The sequence below is a fragment of the Choloepus didactylus genome, chromosome 21 (genome assembly GCF_015220235.1).
Source record: "Choloepus didactylus isolate mChoDid1 chromosome 21, mChoDid1.pri, whole genome shotgun sequence".
NCBI classification, from domain to species: Eukaryota; Metazoa; Chordata; class Mammalia; order Pilosa; family Megalonychidae; genus Choloepus; species Choloepus didactylus.
In genome coordinates, this window is record NC_051327.1 from 47,162,484 (window position 1) to 47,186,283 (window position 23,800).

The 23,800-nt window shown below is 56.2% G+C and overlaps 4 protein-coding genes across 11 annotated transcripts in view; all 4 read left to right on the forward strand.

Annotated features, from left to right (window-relative positions):
• Positions 1-65: 65 nt before the first annotated feature.
• MAZ (MYC associated zinc finger protein) lies at positions 66-5,128 on the forward strand. Of its 6 annotated transcripts, XM_037813592.1 has the most exons (7): positions 66-192; positions 811-897; positions 982-1,838; positions 2,203-2,266; positions 2,546-2,717; positions 3,527-3,756; positions 4,048-4,190. In XM_037813592.1, exons 1-6 carry the CDS (start codon positions 157-159, stop codon positions 3,727-3,729), a joined length of 1,419 nt encoding a protein of 472 aa, XP_037669520.1. In that variant the 5' UTR covers positions 66-156; the 3' UTR covers positions 3,730-3,756; positions 4,048-4,190. The 6 variants fall into 6 exon arrangements, with proteins under 6 accessions (XP_037669520.1, XP_037669521.1, XP_037669522.1 ...); XM_037813593.1 differs by lacking the exon at positions 3,527-3,756 and having other exon boundaries at positions 70-192; positions 4,048-5,128; XM_037813594.1 differs by lacking the exon at positions 66-192 and having other exon boundaries at positions 409-897.
• Positions 5,129-6,254: 1,126 nt separating this feature from the next.
• PRRT2 (proline rich transmembrane protein 2) lies at positions 6,255-9,869 on the forward strand. Of its 2 annotated transcripts, XM_037813600.1 has the most exons (4): positions 6,256-6,412; positions 7,129-8,072; positions 8,438-8,570; positions 8,737-9,869. In XM_037813600.1, the coding sequence occupies exons 2-4, from the start codon at positions 7,194-7,196 to the stop codon at positions 8,745-8,747; spliced, it is 1,023 nt and encodes a 340-aa protein (XP_037669528.1). In that variant the 5' UTR covers positions 6,256-6,412; positions 7,129-7,193; the 3' UTR covers positions 8,748-9,869. The 2 variants fall into 2 exon arrangements, with proteins under 2 accessions (XP_037669527.1, XP_037669528.1); XM_037813599.1 differs by having other exon boundaries at positions 6,255-6,412; positions 8,438-8,743.
• Positions 9,870-9,943: 74 nt separating this feature from the next.
• PAGR1 (PAXIP1 associated glutamate rich protein 1) lies at positions 9,944-13,894 on the forward strand. Its single transcript, XM_037813612.1, has 3 exons — positions 9,944-11,104; positions 11,310-11,392; positions 13,477-13,894. Exons 1-3 carry the CDS (start codon positions 10,623-10,625, stop codon positions 13,674-13,676), a joined length of 765 nt encoding a protein of 254 aa, XP_037669540.1. The 5' UTR covers positions 9,944-10,622; the 3' UTR covers positions 13,677-13,894.
• Positions 13,895-14,217: 323 nt separating this feature from the next.
• The window catches only part of LOC119517088 (major vault protein), a 57,323-nt gene continuing 47,740 nt past the window's right edge, over positions 14,218-23,800 (forward strand). For both annotated transcript variants that reach the window (XM_037813585.1, XM_037813586.1), the window contains exon 1: positions 14,218-14,410. The gene's annotated coding sequence lies outside the window, so the exon portion shown is untranslated. The remainder of the gene's footprint in view (positions 14,411-23,800) is intronic.

Below are 23,800 nucleotides of genomic sequence, written 5' to 3' on the forward strand. Positions count from 1 at the left end.
CCTCCCCGCGCGCTGTGTGCTCCGCTCCCCCCACCTCCTCCTCCTCCCCCCTCCCGCCCGCCCCGCGCGCCTCCTCCCTGGGTTCCCCCTCCCCCACTGCCGCCGCCTCCTCCCGCCCCAGGGTGAGCGCGAGCCACCTCCCTCCCTCCCTCCGCCATGGATCCCGGCAACTGGAGCAGCTTCATCTTCCAGGTAACAACCCCCTCCCCCCGCCTCCCTACCCCCCCTCCTGCCCGCCCTCCCGCCCGTCCCACCCCCCCTCCGCGCGCCCGGTGCGCGCGCAGCTGTCCCCCTCCCTCCCTCGCGCCCTCCCCCGCCCTCCCCGAGGCGCCGGCTGGGCGCGCGCGCGGCGGGGGCCGAGGCTGCTCCCTCGCTCCCCCCACCCCGCCCCGCCAGGCTCCAACCACCGCTGCCGCCGCCGCCCGGGCCCCCGCCCCCGGCCCCTGGCCCTCGGCCCCGCGGGGCCTCCCGCCCCCACCCAGGGGGCGTCGCTGCCGCCGTCGCCGCCGTGCTTCGCGGCCCGCAAGGCACCTTCCTTCCCTCCCTCCCGCCGGCCGGGGTGCGCGGGCGGCGGGGCGGCCCGCGGGCCATGCGTTCGGCGCGGCCCAGCCCGGCCGGCCGGGGGCGGTGCCCCGAGCCCAGGCCCCGCGCAGCCCGCGCCCCCGGCCACCGCTGAGCCCCGCGAGCCCCACCGCGGCCGAGGCCATGTTCCCCGTGTTCCCTTGCACGCTGCTGGCCCCCCCCTTCCCCGTGCTGGGCCTGGACTCCCGGGGGGTGGGCGGCCTCATGAACTCCTTCCCGCCACCTCAGGGTCACGCCCAGAACCCCCTGCAGGTCGGGGCTGAGCTCCAGTCCCGCTTCTTTGCCTCCCAGGGCTGCGCCCAGAGTCCATTCCAGGTGAGTAGGGGCCGGCCGTGGCGGGCCGGGCGGGGAGGGCGCCGACCCGCGGCCGCGGCCCACACGGCGCCTTTGTCTTCGCAGGCCGCGCCGGCGCCCCCGCCCACGCCCCAGGCCCCGGCGGCCGAGCCCCTCCAGGTGGACTTGCTCCCGGTCCTCGCCGCCGCCCAGGAGTCCGCCGCGGCCGCTGCAGCCGCCGCTGCTGCCGCCGCCGCGGCCGCAGTCGCTGCCGCGCCCCCGACTCCGGCAGCTGCCTCCACGGTGGACACAGCGGCCCTGAAGCAGCCCCCGGCACCCCCTCCGCCGCCCCCGCCCGTGTCGGCACCCGCGGCCGAGGCCGCGCCCCCCTCCTCTGCCGCCACAATCGCCGCAGCCGCAGCCACAGCGGTCGTAGCCCCAACCTCGACGGTCGCCGTGGCCCCCGTCGCGTCTGCCTTGGAGAAGAAGACAAAGAGCAAGGGGCCCTACATCTGCGCCCTGTGCGCCAAAGAGTTCAAGAACGGCTATAATCTTCGGAGGCACGAGGCCATCCACACGGGAGCCAAGGCCGGCCGGGTTCCCTCGGGTGCAATGAAGATGCCCACCATGGTGCCCCTGAGCCTCCTGAGTGTGCCCCAGCTGAGCGGAGCCGGCGGGGGAGGGGGAGAAGCTGGCGCTGGCGGCGGAGCGGCCGCCGTGGCCGCAGGTGGCGTGGTAACCACCACCGCCTCGGGCAAGCGCATCCGGAAGAACCACGCCTGCGAGATGTGTGGCAAGGCCTTCCGCGATGTCTACCACCTGAATCGGCACAAGCTGTCGCACTCGGACGAGAAGCCCTACCAGTGCCCGGTGTGCCAGCAGCGCTTCAAGCGCAAGGACCGCATGAGCTACCACGTGCGCTCACATGACGGCGCTGTGCACAAGCCCTACAACTGCTCCCACTGTGGCAAGAGCTTCTCCCGGTGTGCATGGGCCGCGGCCGCCCACTAGGCCGGGGAGGGAGGGACAAGCAGTGGAGGTGGCCTGCCCTTGGCTGGTGGGGGTGGGAGGAGGCCTCCCTGAGGATGGGGACTAGGAGCTCCTCCCCCGCAAGAGAGAGGAAGGCCTCTCCGGGTTATGGGTTCCCAGTCTAGGGGGTGGTACTTAGTCGAGGAGGTGGGTCCTTCGGTAGAGGGAGAGCTTCCTGTGGGTGGGGGAGGAGGGCCCGCTGGAGGGGAGGGCTTGCTTGCTGAACCAAGACGCTGGGACTTTTGGAGTTAGGCAGGTTTTGGGCACCCCCTCCTCCCAGAGCCCCAGGCCTAACCCCCCCCCCCAACATGTCCCCAGGCCGGATCACCTCAACAGTCACGTCAGACAAGTGCACTCAACAGAACGACCCTTCAAATGTGAGGTAGGAAGCCCACCGTCTACTGCCCCAATTTTCATGAGTTTGATCCTCATTGTAGCTGTCTGAGTTCAGCCTCTCAGACCCCCTTTTTCTCTCTCTTCTTTTTGCCTTTTCACTCCATTTTCTCATCCCTTCTTCAAGGCCTCGTCATCTCACTCCCATTTTCTACAGATCAGAGATCCCCAAGGCTCTGATTCCTTTAACCTCTTGCCCCCCTTTCCCTGCCCCCGGAAGCTTTAACTCTTCCTGTGACACCCCCCCACACCCCTCGCCCCTCCCCAGAAATGTGAGGCAGCTTTTGCTACGAAGGATCGGCTCCGGGCACACACAGTGCGACACGAGGAGAAGGTGCCATGTCACGTGTGTGGCAAGATGCTGAGCTCGGCATACATTTCGGACCACATGAAGGTGCACAGCCAGGGCCCTCACCACGTCTGTGAGCTCTGCAACAAAGGTATGTGGCGATGGAGGCCAGGAGGGCTGGGGGTAGGGGGGCGTGGGGGCGGGAACAAAGCCAGAGGCCCTTCCACAGATGTGGGTGAAGGGGGCTACAGCCAACAGCTCGTGGCATCAGCTAGAGCACTGTTTAGGAAGCAGCACGGGAGCAACCAGAAACTATTACCTTCTGAGAGGTTGATGCTGGAGACAACCTAGCGGGAAGACCCAGCCTTTTGGGTGTTGTGTGGGGAGAATGGAAGAGGGACATGGCTCTTTGGGGAAGGAGTGGTCTAGAGAGCCATATCCCAAGGGACAGAAAGCAGGGTATTAGCTCTGCAGCCACAAGTTCTTGTCTCCAGCCCCTGGGGCAAATGGAGGGCAGTGATGGGGAGTTAACCCCCACACACCCTGCCCCAGTAGCAGAGAAAGCTGCTCTAAACAGATTCACTTAACCACTGACTAACTGGGCCGAGAATGCTTGGGGCACTGGAGGGAGGGGACACAGCCGTCTCTGCTGAGGGTCACCCCTCTCAAGTGGCTAGGAATCAGTGTCCTGACTCCCAGGGAAAGAGCTCACACCATGGACATTGGGCTCTGTGGGTGCCAAAACCAGAAGCTGGCACTACTCCCACCACCCCCGGGCTCGGGGAGGGGCTGTGCCCCTCCAGCCCCAATAGCACAGTTGGCCCCAGGCTACCAAGGATGTGGCGGGAGGAGGACAGGGCCATCTGAGGAGGACGTCCCCAGCCTGGGAGAACAACCCCGTCTCTGGGGTCTCCACCTGGCTGACCCCCATCCCGATCCACCCCCCACCCCACCCCATAGGCTTCACCACAGCAGCATACCTGCGCATCCACGCGGTGAAGGACCATGGGCTCCAGGCCCCGCGGGCTGACCGCATCCTGTGCAAGCTGTGCAGCGTGCACTGCAAGACCCCTGCCCAGCTGGCCGGCCACATGCAGACCCATCTGGGGGGGGCCGCCCCCCCTGTCCCGGGAGACGCCCCCCAGCCACAGCCCACCTGCTGAGGGGGACCCCCGCACTCACCAGGCAAGGTGTGGGGCATGGCTGGGGGGGTGCGGGATGGGGTATGTGGGACAAGGGAGCTTAAAGGGCCCAGTAGGGGATCTCAGGAAGGCCAGGGATGCCCATCCATCACCCAGGTTAGGGAGACTTCTGGGGACAGGGCCCTTCAGGAGAACTGCGCTGTCTGTCCCTGAGGCCTCTGGGACTGAACAGGAAGTGAGCAACGGCTGTGTCCCAGGGGAGGGAGTCTGGAAAAGTCTGGGGCCAGGGGCCAGGCTCTTGCCATTCAGGTCTCGCTGTGATCTCTGGTCTCTCTGCAGGTACTGGTGAGGTCTGTCCAATGGCGGCAGCAGCGGCGGTGGCAGCAGTGGCAGCCCCTCCCACCGGTGTGGGCTCCCTCTCTGGGGCCGAGGGGGTGCCTGTGAGCTCTCAGCCACTTCCCTCCCAGCCCTGGTGAGCTCCAAGTTGGTGGGGGCAAGAGGGAAGAGAGGAGCAAAGTCCCTTGGTACCCTCTCCTCTTCTCCCTGCTCTTCCCACCAACTCCTCGCTACTTCTCCCACCAACCAAGGCGCCTCCGGAAGGAAAGGAAGAAGTGTTTTCTTAGGGGATTTCACTAGGTTTTAACAATTTGTTTCTCCCGCTCCTCTCTTCTCCCTGTCAGACCTGACCCTACACACACCCATCCCTTCGGTTGTGTGGAAGCCCCCTGGACAGTGGGCAGGGGTGGTAGAGGACAGGACTGGCCACTGCCCTTCCCCACCCTCCTCTGTAATGCCCTGCCCTCCCAGAGGTTTGAGAGCCTCTTCCCTCAGTGGTCTCTCTTGCTCTCCTCCTCCTAGTCCCCTCCCCTCTACTGTCTGCTACCCCTCCCTGGGGAGCTGGTGCTTTTTTTTTTTTTCCATGGGGAGGGAGGAGAGGAAGGAAGGGAATCAAAAAAAAAAAAAAAAAGATTCTGTCCCAGACAGGAAAAGGGGAGATGCAAAAAGGGGCAGAAGCAGGAAAGGTAAAGGTTGTACCTTCATAAGGTGGGGTTGTTTGGGGTCAGGCTGTAAATGTCACCCCTATTTAAGAATCAGGGGAAAAAAAGTCTGGGGGAGCAAAGGAGGGAGCCACTAGGGCCAGAGGCAAAATAAGAGATGGAATCTTAGGGGGCCAGGATAAGTGGGGGGATCCAGGGACTAGAGGTGCTTCCTGGGGTGGGGGGAATGCAGCTGCAGTCTCTCCCCCTTCCCTCTTCCACTCCAGCTCCAGCCCTGGCCTTTTCTTTTAATCCCTCTTCCTCACGATAGAAGCTGTGGCCCTGGCCATGTCATCGTGTTCCTGTGTCCCTTGCATGTTCCCTACCCTTCACCTCCCTCCCTTTGGTGAACCCCATTACAATAAATTTTAAATAAAAACCTGGCTCTGGCTCTGGTTTCAGTGAATTGTCCCCATCAAGACCCCTGTCTCTGCCCCCAAGGAGTTTCTTTTTCGGCCAAACCCCGGGTCGGTTCCAGCCTGCCTCTCTGCTGGGGTGCTGGGGCTCTGGCTCCTCCACCCCAGCCAAGGCAGTAGCGGCTGCAGCCCAGATCAGGGTGTGGCCAGGGCCCCAGTGCCCGAGGAGTGCAAGCTCCAGGTCTCCCGGGTCTCAAGGGGAATACCCGATCTGGACAGGCCCAGAATAGCCACTGGAGGTTTGAAGAGGCCCTGGCTAGAATCCCAAACAGCTGCTGGACAGAAATGCTGCTCTCCCCCTGACCACATCCACTGCGTGCTGCTCAGATGGGCACCCCAGACCCCAGCCAAATACCTGCACACCTGCCAGGCACTGAAAGGCGATGGTAGATGACCGCGCTGCAGAAGGGTTGGGAAAGCCAGCCCCAGAACTGGGAGCAGTGAGTGTGAGAATAACTGCTTCCCAGTCGTCCCCCTCATTCTTGGCATGGTCCAAGCTGCCCGTCCACTCTCCATTTCCACTGGCTTCTCTGCCAGCAGCTCCCCTGCCGTGCCAGGCTGTCCCTGCAGCCCCTGCCCTGCCTCTTGCAAATCCCCTCCCAGTTCTTGCTCCCCGTCTCTTCCAGGGACCCTTTCCTTGAGCTTTCCAGCACCCATTTCTGCTGCTTCTTCCTTGGGGGTGGGGGAACTTCCTGTTCTGCAGTCTCCCTTACCCTGAAACCCCACCCTGCTCTGCACCCTCCCCAGCTTTGCCCCTTCGCCTGTCCCCTCTTTCTCCTGGGGGTGCTTCCACCCGGTCCTGCCTGTCTCACTGGTCCCGTCTCTCCTCGCAGACCCCTTTCCGTTTCCCCCAACCCCGTGCCTCTGCCAAGACCCCCGGTGACCGTTGGCGGGAGGGGCCGAGGGCTTGGGAAGGGGGCGTCCCGGGAGGCGCGCGTGCGAAGGGGTAGGGAGGGGGCACAAGTGGTCCCCCGGCCGGTTGCCCGGGTAACGCGGGGCCTGGCACGCGGGGCTCCCTAGGGCCGGCCGGGAGGGGCGGGGAGGCGGGCGAGGGGCGGGGGCGACGCGCGGCGGCGGAGCGCAGGGGAGGGGACCGGAGAGGAGAGGACGAGCAGACGGGAGGGGAGAGGAGGGAAGACCCGCCGCCTCCCTCCCTCGCTCGCTCGCTGACTCGCTCCCTCCTGGGCTGCGGCTGCTGCAACGGCGGCGGCGGCGGCGGCGGCGGGGAGCAACCTGGAGGCCCACGTCGAGGTGAGACGGGGACGGACTGAGGCTGCGGGTAGGAGTGGACGGACAGACGGCGGACACCTGGGCGGGCTGCATGGGAATGCGGGCGCCTGGACGACGGGCTGGTGGTGCTTGGCGCGCCGCGTCAACGGGAGGATGAGGCGCCGGCACCCCGGAGGCGAGGGAATCCGTGGTAGAGGGGCTGGGAAGGGGCTTGGAGGAGATGCCCGGTCCCCCAGGGAGGGGCGGGGGCGTCTGCACCCGAAACACGCAGCAAGAAAACCGCATGCCTGGACGCTCCGGGAGAAAGGGAGGACGAAGAGGGAGTGGAACGTGAGTGAGGGGCCGGCCCTCTGCCGGGTCTGCCTGTCAAGAGTGTCCATGTGTTGGCACGGCTCCTTGATTTGGGGCCCTGGGGCGTCTACCAGGATCTCAGAGTCTGGATCTTGCTGGGGGGACCCAGGAAGAGACCATGGGAAGAGTCCCTGTTCAGAAAAGGGTGAATCCTCCAGGGGTTTTCCAAGCAGAACAGACTTTGAGCAGGGCATCCCCCGCCCCCGCCCCCACCCCCAGGGATGTCCCACCCCAAGGCAAAGGAAACCCCAACTTTCTTCCTCTCCCCAGAGCAGCCCAAGGCTGGCCTGAGACAGGAGCATGGTGCTCCCTCGTGAACTGGCAGTGAGGAGACCTCCTGGCCATCCCGGCCCCCCTCACACCAAGCCTGTCTTCTCCTTTTCCAGGGTTTGCTGCCACCTCTGCTGCTCTATCTTCCCCTAAGGGGCCCTCTCCCCTCTCCCATCACAGTATGGCAGCCAGCAGCTCTGAGGGCTCTGAGATGAAGGGGGTCAATGAGGGTCCCCAGACCCCAGGAGCAGGGCCTGGCCATTCTGAAGCTGGAACTGACCCCCCCCAGGTCCCGGCTGGGGTCCTAGATGAGCCAGAGGCCCCGCAGCCAGGCCCAGACTCCACTGGGGCCCCTGAGGACTCAGGGCCCAAGGCTGAGCCAGCTCCAGAAACCACAGAGACCCCGGCCAGGGCTCCAGAAACAGCCCAGGCCACAGACCTCAGCTCAAGCTCGGGAGGGGAATCAAAGGCCGACTCCAGCCCCAAAGAAGCATGCCAAGACTCAGCATCCAAACCAGAAGGGAGCCAAGAGGCTACTGCAGGCCAGGGGTCTGAGCTGGAGTCTGCAGCCCCTCCTGAGCCAGCCTCTGAGTCTGTTCCCCAGTCAGACCCTCAACCAGATGCCCAGCCCACCCCCCAGCCAGCCCCCCAGCCAGAATCCTCTACACAGGAAGATCCCACCCCTGAGGCCCTGACTGAGAGTACAGGAGAAAAGCAGGAGAATGGGGCAGTAGTCCCCTTGCAGGCTGGTGATGGGGAAGAGGGTCCGACCCCCCAGTCTCACTCCCCACCTTCAACCAAAACAGCCGCAGCCAATGGGGCTCCCTCCCGCGTGCTGCAGCAGCTGGTTGAGGAGGACCGAGTGGGAAGGGCTCCCAGCGGGCACCCAGGATCTCCCCGAGGGAGCCTGAGCCGCCACCCCAGCTCCCAGCTGGCAGGGCCTGGGGTGGAGGGGGGTGAAGGTGCCCAGAAACCTCGGGACTACATCATCTTGGCCATCCTGTCCTGCTTCTGCCCCATGTGGCCCGTCAACATCGTGGCCTTCGCTTATGCCGTCATGGTGAGTCCCGTGGAACCCTGGTCCAGGCCTGCTGTGGCTCCCAGGTTCCTGACGGGACTGGGACAGAGCCCCAGGGGTGGCCTCACCTTCCCTCCCCTCCTTGCATGGACCCTGCCTCTCCGGTTACTGGGCCTTTGCTTGCCTCTGCCCAGGACCTCATCCTCTGATGTCCTAACCCTTTTGGGGGGAGGGGGGGCTACCGAGGTACATGTCACACCCAGGCTTGCTGACTGGTGCCCTCCTCCCTTAACTGTCACCCACGGGCCGGCCTACCTCCACTGGATGACTCTTTCGCCTGATCTCTGCCTGGCTGGCCTCACCTGACCTGGGCCATGGTGCCCCCCCACCCCTCACCCTGACCCCAGTCCCGGAACAGTCTGCAGCAGGGGGACGTGGATGGGGCCCAGCGTCTGGGCCGCGTGGCCAAGCTCTTAAGCATTGTGGCGCTGGTGGGGGGGGTCCTCATCATCATCGCCTCCTGCGTCATCAACTTGGGCGGTGAGTGGGGGACCGGGACCGGTGGGGGAGGAGTGGAAGGGTGGGCGAGGGCAGCTTTACTAACCCCCTGCCCCTGCTCTCTCCTGTCTGTCCTCCCCTCCTTGTCTCTGCCCACCCCCACCCCCTCCCACCGTCTCTGTCTGTCCTTCCCTCTCCTCTCCCACAGTGTATAAGTGAGGGGCTCTGCCCTGCATTCCAAGATTTTTCTTCCTGTTGGGAGCTGCCTTGGGTCCATCCCTCCCCTGGGGGGAGCCCAATCGATGGTCCTGGCCCCCACCCGTAGGGACCAAGGGAGCCTGAGCGGACTTGTTTACAGCTTCTTTCCTGCTCCTGCATCCTGCCAGGCTCCCCTGCCAACTGTAGGCCTCCCTTCTCCCTGCACTGGTTCCCACCTCCCATGCTCCTGCCTGCATCCCCTCCAGCCTCCTGATCCCTGCATTTCCAGAAGCCTTCCTGCACTTCTGTCAACTGCCCTGAACATCTCCCAAGCTCTCTGCACCCTCCCAGCCTCCTTCCAGCTCTTCCAGCCTCCCTGCACCTCTCCAGGCCTCCTTCCCCCCAGCCTCTGGGACTCCCTGCACCTCAACCAGTGACCTAGATTCGCCTTCCCAACTTTCATTTCCTTGGCATCTTCCCCCTTCCTTTGTCTTTCTTTTATTATCTCCCCTTCCCTCTCCAGATCCCCACCCCCTTCCTCGTCCTGCCTCCTCATCTCCCCTCAGCATCCTCTCCTCCACCCTCCTGCCACCGTTTATTCTGCAAAAACTCCAACACTTAGGTTGGGGATGTGGGGAAGCCGGGTCTGGAAAGGGCTCCGACTGTTCTCTCCTGGGACCACCCGGACCCAGACGCCCCCCGGGGCGCCTCTCGGGTCCACTAGCTGGGGAGTCAGGCTGGATCTAGGGGCATGTGCCGGGGTTCGGAGTACCCCTTCCGTACACGGGCAAGGTGGGAAGGAGGGGCTCAGAGGTTGACCTGCCCCGCCTGGGCTTTTTAACCCCAGGCACTATGTTTCTTTCTAAAGGCGTCGGGGGTGGGGGGTGGGGGTGCGGGTCGTTCACGTGCTTTCTAAGGAAAGAACCCCTACACAGGACCAAAGCTCCCAGCCGCAGGGAGTAGGGGAGGAGCGGGGAGCTCTATAATTATTTTAGAAGAGGGCGAGGGAGGTTTACTGCACGCGACAGCCCGCAGGGGAGGCGCGGCCCGAACTGCGACGCGGTTCGGAGTTGGCGGGTTGTTTTCTAAAAAAAAAGTGTGCGTGGGGGGAACAAATGCCAAAAAAAAAAAAAAAAAAAAAAAGGTAGAGCAAACTGATTCCCCTCTTTTTGTATGCCGGATGCTGCATGGGTCTGAAACACCAATAAACGGAGACTGCATGAGACTCGCCCCGGTTCTCGGTTGGTCCTTAGCGTTCGTCGGCCGCGGGCCAGCGGTACAGCCTCCCTGCAGGCGGAGGCTACTGGGTGGTATGCGCATGCGCCTCTCCCGGCGGCCATCTTTAATGCGGGCCGAAGCCTTCGATGCCCGAATGCCTACCTTGCCAAACCTTATTCTTGCGCATGTGCAAGCGTCCCCTTGCTTTCCTCCTCCAAATAGTTTGACTAGAGCAGAGCCTCCCGCGCCGTCTCTGGGCGCCTGCGTACTGTGACCCTGCGCAGCCGGGGAGGAGGGTCTTAGCTCCAGGTGCGTAAGGCGACTGGGGTGGCGCCACCCGGAAGTGCGAAGTCTGGGGAGAGGGCCGCAGGTCCAGGTGTGGGAAGAGGGTGAGGTGAAGGCGAGAAGAGTGGGCCCGCCATTCTGCCTGTCCTCTCCGACTCGGAAAGTGGTTTCTGCGCGTCCCCGGGAACACTGAAGTATCGGATCTCGATTCGTGGGGCGGGAGCGGAGGCGGGGCCTTAACGCCCCCTCCTGCGGACGGGCGGTCTGGCTGCGGGGACCGCTGTTAGAGGCTTATTGGCTGGGGAGCCCATTCCCTTGGGGTAGGGTGGGGTGGGGGGGCGGCTTAGTACCCTAGCATCTCCTGTCATCTCGGGGCCCCTTCTCTAGTGACCTATGTCCCTTGCCCGGGGTCATGGGGACCCTGCGGCCACCACGGGGGCGCCTTTGTCTGAAGAAGGGGAAGTGACCTCCGGCCTCCAGGCTCTGGCTGTGGAGGACCCCGGAGGTCCCCCTGCTGCGGCCAATAAGGCCGAGGAAGAAGTGGAAGGAGGCCGAGAGGAGGCCGAGCGAGAGGGGCCTGGGGCCGAGGAAGCGCAGGGAGAAGCCCCCCGCGCTGGGGAGGAACAGCAGGCAGAGGGAGAGTCCGAGGACTGGTGCGTGCCCTGCAGCGACGAGGAGGTGGAGCTGCCGACGGATGGGCAGGCCTGGATGCCCCCGCCCCCCGAAATTCAGCGGCTCTACGAGCTGCTGGCCGCCCACGGCACCTTGGAGCTTCGGGCTGAGATTCTGCCCCGCCGGCCGCCCACGCCTGAGGCCCAGAGTGAAGAAGAGAGATCGGATGAGGAGCCAGAGGCCAAGGAAGAGGAGGAGGAAAAGTGAGGGCGCACCTTTACACCTTGTCCCTGGGGTTCCTCCCCTATGCTGGGGGAAAATAGGGAGGGAAAAAAAGGCGGGACCTAGGAGCACTGCACGCGGAAGGAAAAAGTGGAGGGAGAGGAAGAGCCACTGTTGGCTGGGGAGCACACGGGTGGGCGTTTAGGGGCCCCCCCCCTCACCCTTCACTCTGTCTCCCTGTCCCAGACCGCACATGCCCACGGAATTTGACTTTGATGATGAGCCAATGACACCAAAGAACACCCTGATTGACCGGAGACGCACCCCAGGTACAGACAAGCAGGAAGAGTTTGGGGTGGGGGGAGGTGCAGGTCGCTGCTCCCGGTTACTCAAAAAGCGGCTTCTTACGAGAGGCCGGGTGCTTGGTTGCCGCACAACTTGTGGCTGCAGGAAGAAAGCATGGGCCTAGGGGCGCCATCCTTCCGGCTTAGATTGGGACCTTATCTTCCAAGAAGAGACCATCACAGATCATCCCCACCTGCTTCCCAGCCCTTTAGTCTCCACCTCCCCAGAAACCCAAGTCTTCCCAGACATTGATTATTATCCAGATGCACATGCCCAGATGACTGTATGTCTCCTAAACTGACCCAATTTCCCACCCCTTGTACCTTGCTGGAATTTACCATCCTTTCACACTCCCCCATGTCTCCAGCATCCTCTCTGAACATTGGTTTTCTTACCTAGGTGGAAATTGACTGTCTCCTGAGGACAAGTGGAGGCTGAATTTTCTCTCACAACTCTCCCATGGCAGGGAGGGGGTGGTGTCACCCTCATTCCTCACTGCCCCTTACAAGCCATCTCTCTTCTAAACTCTCAGCTTGTTTTGGACGTCATGCCAGATCTACCAGGCCTCCTTTGCCTGGCCCATCCGCCCACCCTCCTGCCCATGTGGGGCCCCTGAGGCTGACCTGTCCACCCCTCTTCTGGATCCTGTCCTCCCTCCCTTCTCCCTGTATCAGCGGTCTGTTCTATTCTACTGGATTTTTCACAACTGTATAAGAGCGTGCTCCAACTGCTGTCTCCCCTACACAATCAAATTTCCCAAGAATTATTTATATCACTGTCTTCTCTTTTCTCGTTTAATCCATTTCAGACAGGCTTCGGACCCCACTCCATTGAAACGGCCCTTTTGGGAGCCACCAGTCACACATGCACTTGCCAGCCCCATAGCCTCTCCTTCTCTCCTCCTCTTAGTCTCAGTCATTTGGCATTCTTCAGATGTTTTCACTCTTTTTGCTTCCAGGACATCACTCTCTGGCTCTTCCTCCTCCTCATTTGGCCACTTCTTCTTGGTTGCCTTCGCTGATTTCCCCTTCTCTGCTTGACATCTCCCCAGGTGATTGAGAGTAGATTCTGGAAGCCGACTGTCACTTACTAGTTCTGGGACCCTAGGCAAGTTACTTACAGTCTAATGGGCTTGGAAAAAATGCCTGCCATCCAAGCACTGGAGATATTTATTAAATAAATGACAACAACAAAAATAGTTTTTAAGATGAGCATCCTGGGGGCTGAGTCCTCTGTCTACACCTTATCCAGGTCATCTCATCCGGATGTTTGGTTTTGAAATCATTTAACCCTCCAACCTTCACCTCTCCCCTGAGCTCCAGATTCTTCCATCCAGTTGTCTACCCGACATTTCTACACTGTCCCCCTCCCCCTCCCAGACTTCTCCCTCCCAGAAAATGGAATCAACATCCAACTAGTTCAAACCAAAACCCTTGGAGCCATTCCTGATTCTTCTCCTTCTGTTACGCAAACATCGTAGCCAGCAGGAAGTCCTGCTAGCTCTGTCTCCACCACATTTCCAAAGCCACCCACTCCTGTCCACCTCCACCACCACTCCAGCCACCATCGTCTCTTGCCTGGACTGTTGCAGCAGCTCCTGAGTTGTTTCCCTGCCTCTACCCCCAACAACCAGAATGATCATTTAAAAGATATGTCATATTGCTTCTTTGCTTAAAATCCTCTACAGGCTTCCATCACGTTTAGAATAAAAAATCCAAACCCCTTTTGAGGACCTGTGCGGCCTCCACCCTCTCTTTTGCCTCTTGCCTTCACCTGGCCCCCACCTTTGAGCAGACCCCTCCCTTTCTGCCCTGGAGCCTCTGCACCTGCTCTTCCCCCTGCCTGGGATGCTCTTCCTAGGTCCTCATCACAACTGAGGACACCCCTGTCACCCCCTTAGGTTGCCCGTCACTGCCCCTTTCAACTGAGGTCCAATCCCAAACATCAGACCTCCACAGCAGGGCCTGGAAATCACAGTTTTTGACAAGCCTCTAAAGTGACTGAGAAGGTCCAGGCAGGGCTTGTGCCCACTGCCTCAATCCCTTCCCCTTTTTGTCCCCTTCTCCAGGAAGCTCAGCCCGGAGCCAGAAACGGGAGGCCCGCCTGGACAAGGTCCTCTCAGACATGAAGCGGCATAAAAAGCTGGAGGAGCAGATCCTTCGCACGGGCAGGGACCTCTTTGGCCTCGACTCGGAGGATCCCAGCCCCTCCAGCCCCCCACTCCGGTCCTCGGGGAGCAGCCTCTTTCCCCGGCAGCGGAAATACTGACTGGCAAGCACCTCCAGGGTGCAAAACCTGAACCCTTGCCAACCTAGGGTGGCAGGAAACTGGGGGGAGAGGAGAGAAACCCCAAGCTCCCCCCACAAAACCTTGCAGGAAAGAGGGAACGTGTGTGTGTGTTGTTTATGTTTCTGTTGATCAGCATTTTGGACACCTGGGCTGAATTTTCTGAATCTAAAATAAAAGATGCTGTTATCTTCTCTTAAGAAGAGGAGCTGTGGCTTGAGCCAGAGCAGTTGGCCCCACTTTGGGGGTGGGGGTAGATGGAGAGGCAGAAATGCATTCACCCAGACTGGGAAATTAAAGCCAGCTAGACAAGAGGTGGATGCAGCCGGCACCTGCCCCCTCTCGGGCCCTCAGACCCTTCCCAGTCTCGCTCCACTGCTGCCAGCTGGCTCCGATGGGGAAATTCTCAAGCACCCAAAGAGTTGCCACACCTTCAGCTGCAGCCGCGGCAACCAGGAGGAGCCAGCAAGAACCAGCTGCAAAGTTCCTTTAAATACCCAAGCTCCACCCCCTGGCCTCGGGCCTGCTCTCTCCGGGAAGTGATCCCCAGGACCCGGTGAGGGACCTTCCCCGGCAGAGGAGGAGGCCTGTCTCAGCCCGCCGCGCCTCTGGACGCGAGGACTGTGCGCCGGCTCCCAAACCAACAGTGGGCTTTGTGCCCCTCAAGAATCTCTCTAGCCCCTCCTGCTTGGGGGGCCTTGCTTCTGCCGGGGCAGGTAAGACCTCTCTGAACCTAAAGGGGAAGAAGGCCGATGGAGGCAAGGGTTATTCTGGGTTTGGAAGTAAAGGTGGATCTACTCATCAACTCGCTCCCCAACCTTCCCCCCTTCCCTGCCAAAGTCCTAGGCCTCTTTCTGACTTCAAGCTCGCACATTCATGGAAAGGGGAGCCTCAGACTCCGTCCTGGAGCTGGGTCGGGGGCTGCTGGACCCACCCTCCCTGCCCTCTGGGGGCTTGGACTCTGGCCTGTCCCCTAGAGTTCCTAGAATGTGTCCCCATCGACACCCATTGACTCTGCCACATGGTGAGGACCTCCTACTGCCCCACTCAGGGCTGTGCCAACTGTGGGCCTTGGCAGGACACTGAGAAGTCATTAGCGGGGTGAGCTTAAGGCAGCCTTCATTTCCACAAGGGGTAGGGTTTGGCAAGCACTGCTCTGCTCTTTCATCTTGGGAGGGGTAATGAAATACGCTGTAGTGTTGCACAAAACTCCAGGAAGCTCAGTTGGGCCCACAAGTGCATGATGCTGATGACACTTGGGAGTGGAGCACTAATGGGGGAGGCTGGTTGAGGCTGACGTCCCGTGTTTTCAGCTTCCTTCTTGCATGGAGCTCTGGGTTATGGTGAAGAGTCTGGCTGTCACGTGGGGTGGCCCGTGGCTCTCCCTGGAAACTTCAGCCTGTCCCACCCTTGGCACACGGGGCTCTGGGCCAGCCCTGGGGTGGGGCTGTTCACCTGAGCAGCTCTGTAGCTGGGAGCAGGTAGTGCAGCCACCTCAGGTGGACCCAAGGTAACTCCAGGTACTCATTGCTGGGTACTGCCCTCCCAGGTTCTTGGGGAACGGGCTGGGCACTGGCCCAGATTGCAGGGAGTGCTCACCTTTGAACTGCCATGGGCACAGTCTCCTGGGAGGGCCCAGGCCCACCCAAGTCCTTAGGCCGTTGTTCTGGAGTTAAAGTCCACCTGAGGTTTCCACCCGGAGAAGCCACACTGCTGCCTGGTTCGGGGACTCTGTGGTCACAGTACCCAGGGTGGAATTCTCGCTCCACCCCTTGATGACCCTGATCCTGAGCAAATTCCTTAACTTCCAGGCTCTCTTGAAGATTAAATGAGTTGATTAAAGATGCATAACACAATGCCTGGCACAAATTAAGTTCTTAATAAGTGGAAGCTGTTATTTGAGGTACCTACCAAAAATAACCTGAGTCCAGCGGATCTGGGGCAAGGCCTGAGAATCAGCATGAGCAGGAATAACACTCTCAGGTGAGCCCTGTGATTGGGCAAGTTTAGAAAACACTGATTTAGGTCAGGGGTTCTGAAACCTGGTTCCTCGGTCTTTTTTTTCTACTTTTATTTCATTTTTCACAGCTTTATTGCTGTATAACTGACATACAGTAAACTTAGCAGTGCTTGATGAGTTTTGACATAGGGAAACACCAGTGAAAACATTACTATGATCAAGATACCAATCTCCCCCAAAAGTTTCCTTGGGCCCCTTCCTCCTTCCCACCTCCCCATCCCCAGGTAACCATGGATTTGCCCTCACTATAGGTTAATTTGCATTTTCTAGAATTTATGTAAATACAGTATGCACTTTTTTTGGTCTGGCTTCTTTCACTTGGATGAATCTCAAAATAATTATGCCATTTTCTGTATGTTAATGGTTCATCCCTTTTTGTTTGTTTGTTTTTTTCAACTAGTGTTCTACTCTGGCCGTTTCTAATCTAGGCAACCTTCCAACTTCAATGATTGGCATTAATTGCCAACATCAGGAAGCCGGATGAATGGAGTCCTGGGCTGCTCCCCCTCCCACAGTGGCCCAAGTCAGGCTACAGCTCAGATGAGATTTTCTTAGGAAAAAAAGTTCCTAAAACTTTGTTGCTTTAAAAAAAAAAAAAAGACTTGCATGAGGTATCTGCTCAAGAGTTTGTACAAAAAGTCCCCTAAAGCAGGTAATACCATTTCCCCAAATGGGGATGCTGCCTGGTGAAAACAGCTTTTCTGCAGTTCCTGAGTCTTATGACTCTCATATCCCATTTTAAACTTAAAATCAGTGTTGGGGAAACTCCAAAGATAAGTCCCGGTTTATTCTGAACTTCTTGTGCCTTTTCCACTCACTCTGGGGCTTAGGGCAGAGGATAGCTAGCTATATTGCCTCAGTTTGATAAACCTAAGGTTGATGGAGGTGGATGGTGCAGGGCTAGGGGGCAGGGGGCAGCAGCCTCATCTCCAACTCTGGAGATCCCTGTCTGGGCCAAAAATCCAGGAGAGGGACAAAGGGCCTTGTGTTGGCAAGAAAGCTCCTTGGGATAGGGGAAGGCTGGGGCTGGAAGGGAAGAGATAAACTTTCCTTCCCGGGAGAAGCAGTCTGTAACCTGAACTCCTTCATCTCTCCTAGCTACTTACTGTGCACTCACTGTGTGCTGGAGGCCGCCTCCATTCTCTCATCCCTTTGACCCTAGAAGGCAGTCCCTTCTATCCCTGTTTTATCAGGTCCAGGAGTGTAAGGCTCAGAGGCTAGAAAGCGGCTCAAGATCAGGCCAGCAGTGACAGAACCTACCAGATTGAGATTGTCTCCTGCTGGCTTCCAACCCAGTCAGCCAGAGCCCTTTTAAAAATAACAATGCTTAAATCAGAATCACCAGAGATGGATGGCTTTAAAAGATCTCCAGGTGATTCTGATGTGCAGCCAGGGTGGAGAGGAGCTGCTTCTCATTGGGGAGCTAGTTGAGATGGATACGGCAGCCCTAGGGAGGGGCCCAGGGCTGCACAGTCCTAGCAAGCTGCTGGGTGACGCTGCTCGCTGCAGCCATCCTTTGGTCTTTGCTGTTGAACTAGTCACTGTTTTGGTCACTAGGACTTGACCCTGAAGATCTCTGCTCTGCAGAGGCACGTGGCTTATTTGTTTTTGCTGCTAGCTAACTTTGAGTCAAGAAACTGGGTTCAAGAGCCTATCTCTTAACTAGGGGGTGACCCCAGCCTCTGCTTCTGGCAGGCTGTTTTGTTCTCGTTGGTCTACCCATCCTTTCTTTGTGTACCAGGGAGATGCTGGTCTCTGGGAGACTTTGGGTGAAAGTTGACCGTGGTTATCCCTTGTAGTCTGGGGTCCTTGCAGGAGGCTCATGACACTTGAGGGAATTGTGATTAGGCAGGGCTGGGCACATACCCCGGGAGGAGGTGAGGGGGCAGATCTCAGAAGCAGGGACTGAAGGAAGGAGAGGGAGGGTGGGTGTGTGAGTAGATTTGGGTCCTGCACAGGGGCTGGACAGGACCTTACAAAGGATAATGCAATCCTAACCACTGTCTGTTGAGGGCCCTGATATATTGAAAGTAAAATGATCTAACCATGTGTGCCTTCTGGTAAACCACAAACGTCTAAATCTGGAACTTGTCGTAAATGAGCTGCCTGAGTGAAATGGTTTCCCTGGATCCCCTGAAGGAGTGGAGAGGGTAAGAAGGCCAAACCTGGTCTGGGTGAGCTTGGCCAGCGGTCTAGGGGGAAGGCACGGCCTTAGGGCATGGTGGGTAAGGTGGAAGGGGAGGGAGGCCAAGCAGGGTCTAAAGGACAGACTGGAACTGAAAGTGGGTACTAAAGCGGAGGCTGGGAACAAGGCAGGAGCACATCCCTATCAGCTAGGAGGATGACTCTCAGCTGAGTCACGGAGCTGGGTGAGGTTCTTGGCCCCCTGACTGGACCCAGCTGGGGTGGCAGATGGCAGAGAGGCCTAAGCCATGGCGGGGGGTGGGACAGCGTCCGGCAAGGAGCCAACGAGGCTGTTCCCAGAGCCTGCTCCCCAGCCCTTTTAGACTTCAGATCTTCCCGTGGGGCCTCGTGGAGTCCTATCCACACCTCCACCCCCAGGCCGAGCCCTTCCTCTTTCCCCATCTGGTTTCCTGGCCATGTTTCCATCTCTGCAGAGAGCTTGGCAAAGGAGCAGCTGGAAAAGGCTTCACTTGCTTGTCAGATGCCCTGACTTTGCTCTTATTCTAGCCCTACAGCTGGGGTGACATGAGCCGCGTCGCCTTCCTGACCAGATGGGGAAGGCACCCCCACCCATAAATGGAGAGGAAAGCAGGGTCTGGGGCGTTGATCCCTGCCTCGGCCTTGAAAAACGAGCCAGGCTGGGTTCTGAGTGCTTTTTATCCATTCACTTGACCCTCCCAACCCTGAGGTAGATGCTGTCCTCCCTCCTCATTTATAGAGGAGGAAACAGATCCCCGGGCTGCAGCTGGGCTTGTCTGGGCTCACACAGCCCACGGGTCTTAGAGCTGGGACCAGGGGCAGCCCTGCCCCCGGGGGAATCCTGAAGCAAAACAGCCTCAGGGAGCGGAAGCAGCTGAGCGGGACATGGAGATAGAAACGGAAGAAAGAGAAGGTCCAGATAAAATGGGGGAGGACAAGGAGCGCCAGAAAGCGAGCCGCTGCGTTTCCGGACACTACCTGAAAACAACAGAAGAGGGCGCTCCGAAGTTAGGAAAGCTGCCCTCCAGCAAGCTCAGGGAAACTAATTTTCCTTAAAAAAAAAAAAAAGCCACGGAAAAGTATCAAGGTGTCAAATCCCCTACAATGTGCCAGATAAAAGAATGAGGAGCAGAGTAACTTCCCTCTGAGGTAGAAAGGGAAAACAGATCAAAACAGTTTCCTCTTTCAAAATGAGGTAAGACCTTATGGAAATAATACGTGGCGTGAAAACAACAAATTCCAATTGTAAAGCGGGGAAGCCTGGCTGTGGATCTGCTCTGTACCATTCTGCCTCTGGGGGAAGATGGGACCTGGCATTTGATCAGAGTTCTGGTCCTAGGACTACAGTTAATTTGCTGTGTGACTCTGAATAAGTCATTGTCCTTATCTGGGTCTCAGTTCTGTACGGCTCAATATGGGATCAACTAGCTACATTTGACTATTTAAATTAAAATTTAAAATTTGCTTCCTCAGTTGTACCAGCCACACTTCAAGTGCTCAGTAGCCACATGTAGTGGTCCAAACACGGCACAGATTTAGAACATTTCTACCATTGTGGAGATTTCTATTGGGCAGCGCTGATTTCGAGGGTTTTTAACTGTGTCGGAGGTGGTAAACTGAAATGCACACAGGAGGCAGGCATAGCTGAATGCAGAGGTGCAGGGACAAGGTAACCAGGAGTGGTGGGGACTGTGGTAAACTGGAAAGTGTGTCCCAGTCCATCCAAGGGGGGCAACCACTACCTAGTTCCAGCCAATTTTGCCATGTGGAAGTCAATTTTTACCAGTGTTGCTGGGCTCCTAGTTCTTCAAGAGAAGTGGGAAATAGAGATTTTGTGAAAAGTCACAATTTTTAAGCGCTGGCAAAGAAACTGGAAATTTTCTAGATTGTGTGGACCAAGTAAGACTCTCTTCTCATGCCCTTTCAGCCTAGATTTTTTGATTTCCTGGTCCCTGCCTGGTCCCCCTCTGCCAAGCATTGACCTTTCCCTACTCACTTCCCATTTCCCGTGTGGGTGGAAGCTGGAAGCTGGGGAAATGGTTGTGTCAATGAGGTGCTATTCCTTCCCGGTGGTGGCTCAAAAATGTCCAGTCACAGTCTCAGAGGACAAGACTCTGAGTGGCTTAGAAAACTGGGCTCCCTTTTGAGTCAATATTTGCAACCTCCAAGTGGTGCTAGAGACAGGGACGGGACTTAGATAGGAAGGTGACATATCCAAACGGGCCACTCAGGATTCAGGAACGGACGTGGAATAGGATATTCGCTTAGCCTTCTTCCCCTTTTCCCCCTGCCCACAGCAGCAGGCAACTGAGGCTGGCTGCGGACCAGTGAGGGAACTGAGGACGAATCGATTGGTACATGGTGTCTCCGGTTCCGTCTATGGGAGCATGGATTCTGTCAGGGGTTTCCCTCCTTTAGAGGAGGAGCGTGCCTGAACTGTTACCCCAGGACCACTAAAAACAGTGAGAAGGGCAAGGGGCGGTACAAAGAGCAGGCAAACATGCTTTGGCTCTGGGCTACCATTTAAATACAGCCAGGGCCTCCAGGAGCCTGGGAAATCCTGGCTGCCTGCGTCCGGAGGAGGCTTCTGGTTACTGGGAACCTCTGCTTCCCAGCTAGGTCAGGAAAGGGCATTGAAGCTGCCCCCTGTGCCGCTTTAAAAAAGAAAGTGTTTTGTTTTTTGTTTTTTTTTAACTTTTAGAGAAGCTCTAAGTTTACAGAAATCATGCAGAAAGTAGAGTTCCTTTAACTCCCCTTCACACATGCAATTTTCCCTATTAATGCTTTAATTACCGTGGTACATTTGTTGTAATTGATAAAACAATATTATAATTACGCTATTAACTATAGTCCATTGTTTACATTAGAGTTCACTGGGATGTACAGTCCTGTGGGTTTTTTTATTTTTAATTTTTATTATTTTTTAATTGAGACTGTTCACATACCATACAATTCAAAGATCCAAAGTGTGCAATCAATTGCCCATGGTACCATCATACAACTGTGCATCCATCAACACAATTTTTTCCAATTTTTAGAACATTTGCATTACTCCAGAAAAGAAATAAAGACACACACAGAAAAGGAAATTCAAATCCTCTCATACCCCTAAGTACCCCCCCCCATTATTGATTCATAGTATTGGTATAGTACATTTGTTACTGTTGATGAAAGAATGTTAAAATACTGCTAACTGTAGTATATAGTTTGCAATAGGTATATATATTTTTTCTTATATGCCCCTCTATTATTAACTTCTAGTTATAGTGTCATACATTTGTACTAGTTCATGAGAGAGATTTCTAATATTTGTAGAGTTAATCATGGACATTGTCCACCACAAGATTCACTGTTTTATACATTCCCATCTTTCAATCTCCAACTTCTCTTCTGGTGACATGCGTGACTCTGACCTTCCCCTTTCCACCACCTTCACACACCATTCATAACTGCTGGTTCTTCTCACAATGTGCTACCATCACCTCTGTCCATTTCCAAATGTTTAAGTTCACCCTAGTTGAATATTCTGCTCATAATAAGCAACTGCCCCCCATTCTTTAGCCTCTTTCTATATCCTGATAACTTACATTTCTTGTCTATGAGTTTACATATTATAATTAGTTCATATCAGTGAGACACTGCAATATTTGTTCTTATGTGTCAGTCTTATTTCACTCAATATAGTGCCCTCAAAGCTTTCTTCATCAACCCATTTTTTTTTAAAGACTGTTTTGTTCACACACCATACATCCCGTCCTAAGTAAACAATTGATGGTTCCCTGTATAGTCATGTATTTATGTATTCACCACCATTGCCTCTATCTGTATAAGGACATCTCCATTTCTTCCACAAAGGAGAGGAAGAGTCAAAGAAGGTAGAGAGACAAGAGAAAAAAAAGAGAGGGGGGAAAAAAAACAGCTAGGAAGCAATGAAAGGAAAGATAGCATTAAACTAAAGTAGAATAAAGAGTCAGACAACATCACCAATGCCAAGAGTCCCATACCCTTCCCCTATTTTCCCCTCCACCCCCATATGCATTTAGCTTTGGTATATTGCCTGTGTTATATTAAAGGAAGCATGATACAATGTTTCTGTTAGCTATAGTCTCTAGTTTGCATTGGTTGTATTTTTCCCCAATCCCACCCCATTTTAATACCTTGCAATGTTGACATTCATTTGTTCTACATCATGTAAAAACATTTGTACCTTTTATTACAATCGTTGAGCATCCTAGGTTTCACTGAGTTATACAGTCCCAGTCTTTATCTTTCCTCTTTCCTTCTGGTGTCCCACATGCTCCTAACCTTCCTCTTTCAAACATACTCACAGTCATCTTTTTCAGTGTACTTACATTGCTGTGCTACTGTCTCCCAAAATTGTGTTCCAAACCTCTCACTCCTGTCTTTTCCTTTCTGTCTGTAGTGCTCCCTTTAGTGTTTCCTGTAGAGCATGTATCTTGTTCACAAAGTCTCATTGTCTGTTTGCCAGAGAATATTTTAAGCTCTCCCTCATATTTGAAGGACAGTTTTGCCAGATATAGGATTCTTGGTTGGTGGTTTTTCTCTTTCAGTATCTTAAATATATCAACCCACTTCCTTCTTGCCTCCATGGTTTCTGTTGAGAAATCTGCACATAGTCTTATCATGCTTCCTTTGTATGTGATGGATTGCTTTCCTCTTGTTGCTTTCAGGATTCTCTTTTTATCTTTGACATTTGATATTCTGATTATTAAGTGTCTTGGCATAGGCCTATTCAGATCTATTCTGTTTGGGGGACATTGCACTTCTTGGATCCATAATTTTATGTCTTTCATAAGAGATGGGAAATTTTCATTGATTATTTCCTCTTATTGCTTCAGCTCCTTTTCCTTTCTCTTCTTCTGGGATGCCCATGACACATACATTCCTGCATTTTGTTTTGTCCTTAAGTTCCCAGAGACGTTACTCATATTTTTCCATTCTTTTCTCTATCTGTTCTTTTGTGTGTAGGCTTTCAGGTGCCTTATTCTCCAGTTCCTGAGTGTTTTCCTCTGCCTCTTGAGATCTGCTGCTGTATGTCTCCATTGTGTCCTTCATCTCATGTGTTGTGCCTTTCATTTCCAGAGATTCTATCAGTTGTTTTTTTGAACTTTCGATTTCTTCCTTATGTATGCCCAGTGTTTTCATTACACGCTTCATCTCTTTTGCCATGTCTTCCCTAGACTTTCTGAATTGATCCAGCACTAGTTGTTTAAATTCCTGTATCTCAGTTGAAGTGTAAGTTTGTTCCTTTGACTGGGCCATAACTTCGCCCCTCCTAGTGTAGGTTGTAGTTTTCTGTTGTCCGGGCATCTGGCCTTCTTGGTTATCCCAATCGGGTTTTCCTAGGCCAGAATGCACTCAGGTCTTGGAAGAAGGCAGTAGTTTCAGGTCTCCCTGAGGGTGTGTCTTAGAAGATTGGTGCACCCTGTGAGGCTTCAAGTCACTGTGCTTTTCTGCCCAGCAGGTGGCACCTGTCAGCCTGCCACTCCTGACTGGTGTAAGAGGTGTGGCCCGTGGCTGTTTTCCCACAGGCTCTGGGGTCTGGTTCTGAATGGAGGGCGGGTAGTAGAGCTTGGCACAGCCTCTTTCCTCTTAGGGAAAATATACACCCTGGGGAGAGGTCATTTGCATTTGAATATTCTCTGACTCTATCTCCACCCTCATCTGGGTCTGAGAGCTGGGAATTGAAAATGACTGAGGCTTTCTCCACTGAGCCAGAAAAAGGGACAGAAAGACCACCTTCAGGGTCGGTCTGCAGCCCCCCCTCAGTTTCACCCGTCGGCCAGGGATAGCACCCAGTCCTCTGGGCTCTCCCTCCCTCCCAGAGAGGTCCTCCAGCTCTCCAAGGCCAGTCATCACCAAAAGCCTCTGTCTGCTTGTTGGGGATTCCTAGCTTGCTAAT

Excerpts from the sequence above, each read along its gene's own strand:
- PAGR1 (XM_037813612.1), top strand. The coding sequence starts at position 10,623 with ATGTCCCTTGCCCGGGGTCATGGGGACCCTGCGGCCACCACGGGGGCG. Across the intron at positions 11,105-11,309 it reads AAGGAAGAGGAGGAGGAAAA|ACCGCACATGCCCACGGAAT; the intron begins GTGAGGGCGCAC and ends TCCCTGTCCCAG. Across the intron at positions 11,393-13,476 it reads TGACCGGAGACGCACCCCAG|GAAGCTCAGCCCGGAGCCAG; the intron begins GTACAGACAAGC and ends CCCCTTCTCCAG.
- MAZ (XM_037813594.1), top strand. The coding sequence starts at position 706 with ATGTTCCCCGTGTTCCCTTGCACGCTGCTGGCCCCCCCCTTCCCCGTG. Across the intron at positions 898-981 it reads GCGCCCAGAGTCCATTCCAG|GCCGCGCCGGCGCCCCCGCC; the intron begins GTGAGTAGGGGC and ends TTGTCTTCGCAG. Across the intron at positions 1,839-2,202 it reads TGTGGCAAGAGCTTCTCCCG|GCCGGATCACCTCAACAGTC; the intron begins GTGTGCATGGGC and ends ACATGTCCCCAG.
- PRRT2 (XM_037813599.1), top strand. The coding sequence starts at position 7,194 with ATGGCAGCCAGCAGCTCTGAGGGCTCTGAGATGAAGGGGGTCAATGAG. Across the intron at positions 8,073-8,437 it reads CCTTCGCTTATGCCGTCATG|TCCCGGAACAGTCTGCAGCA; the intron begins GTGAGTCCCGTG and ends CCCTGACCCCAG.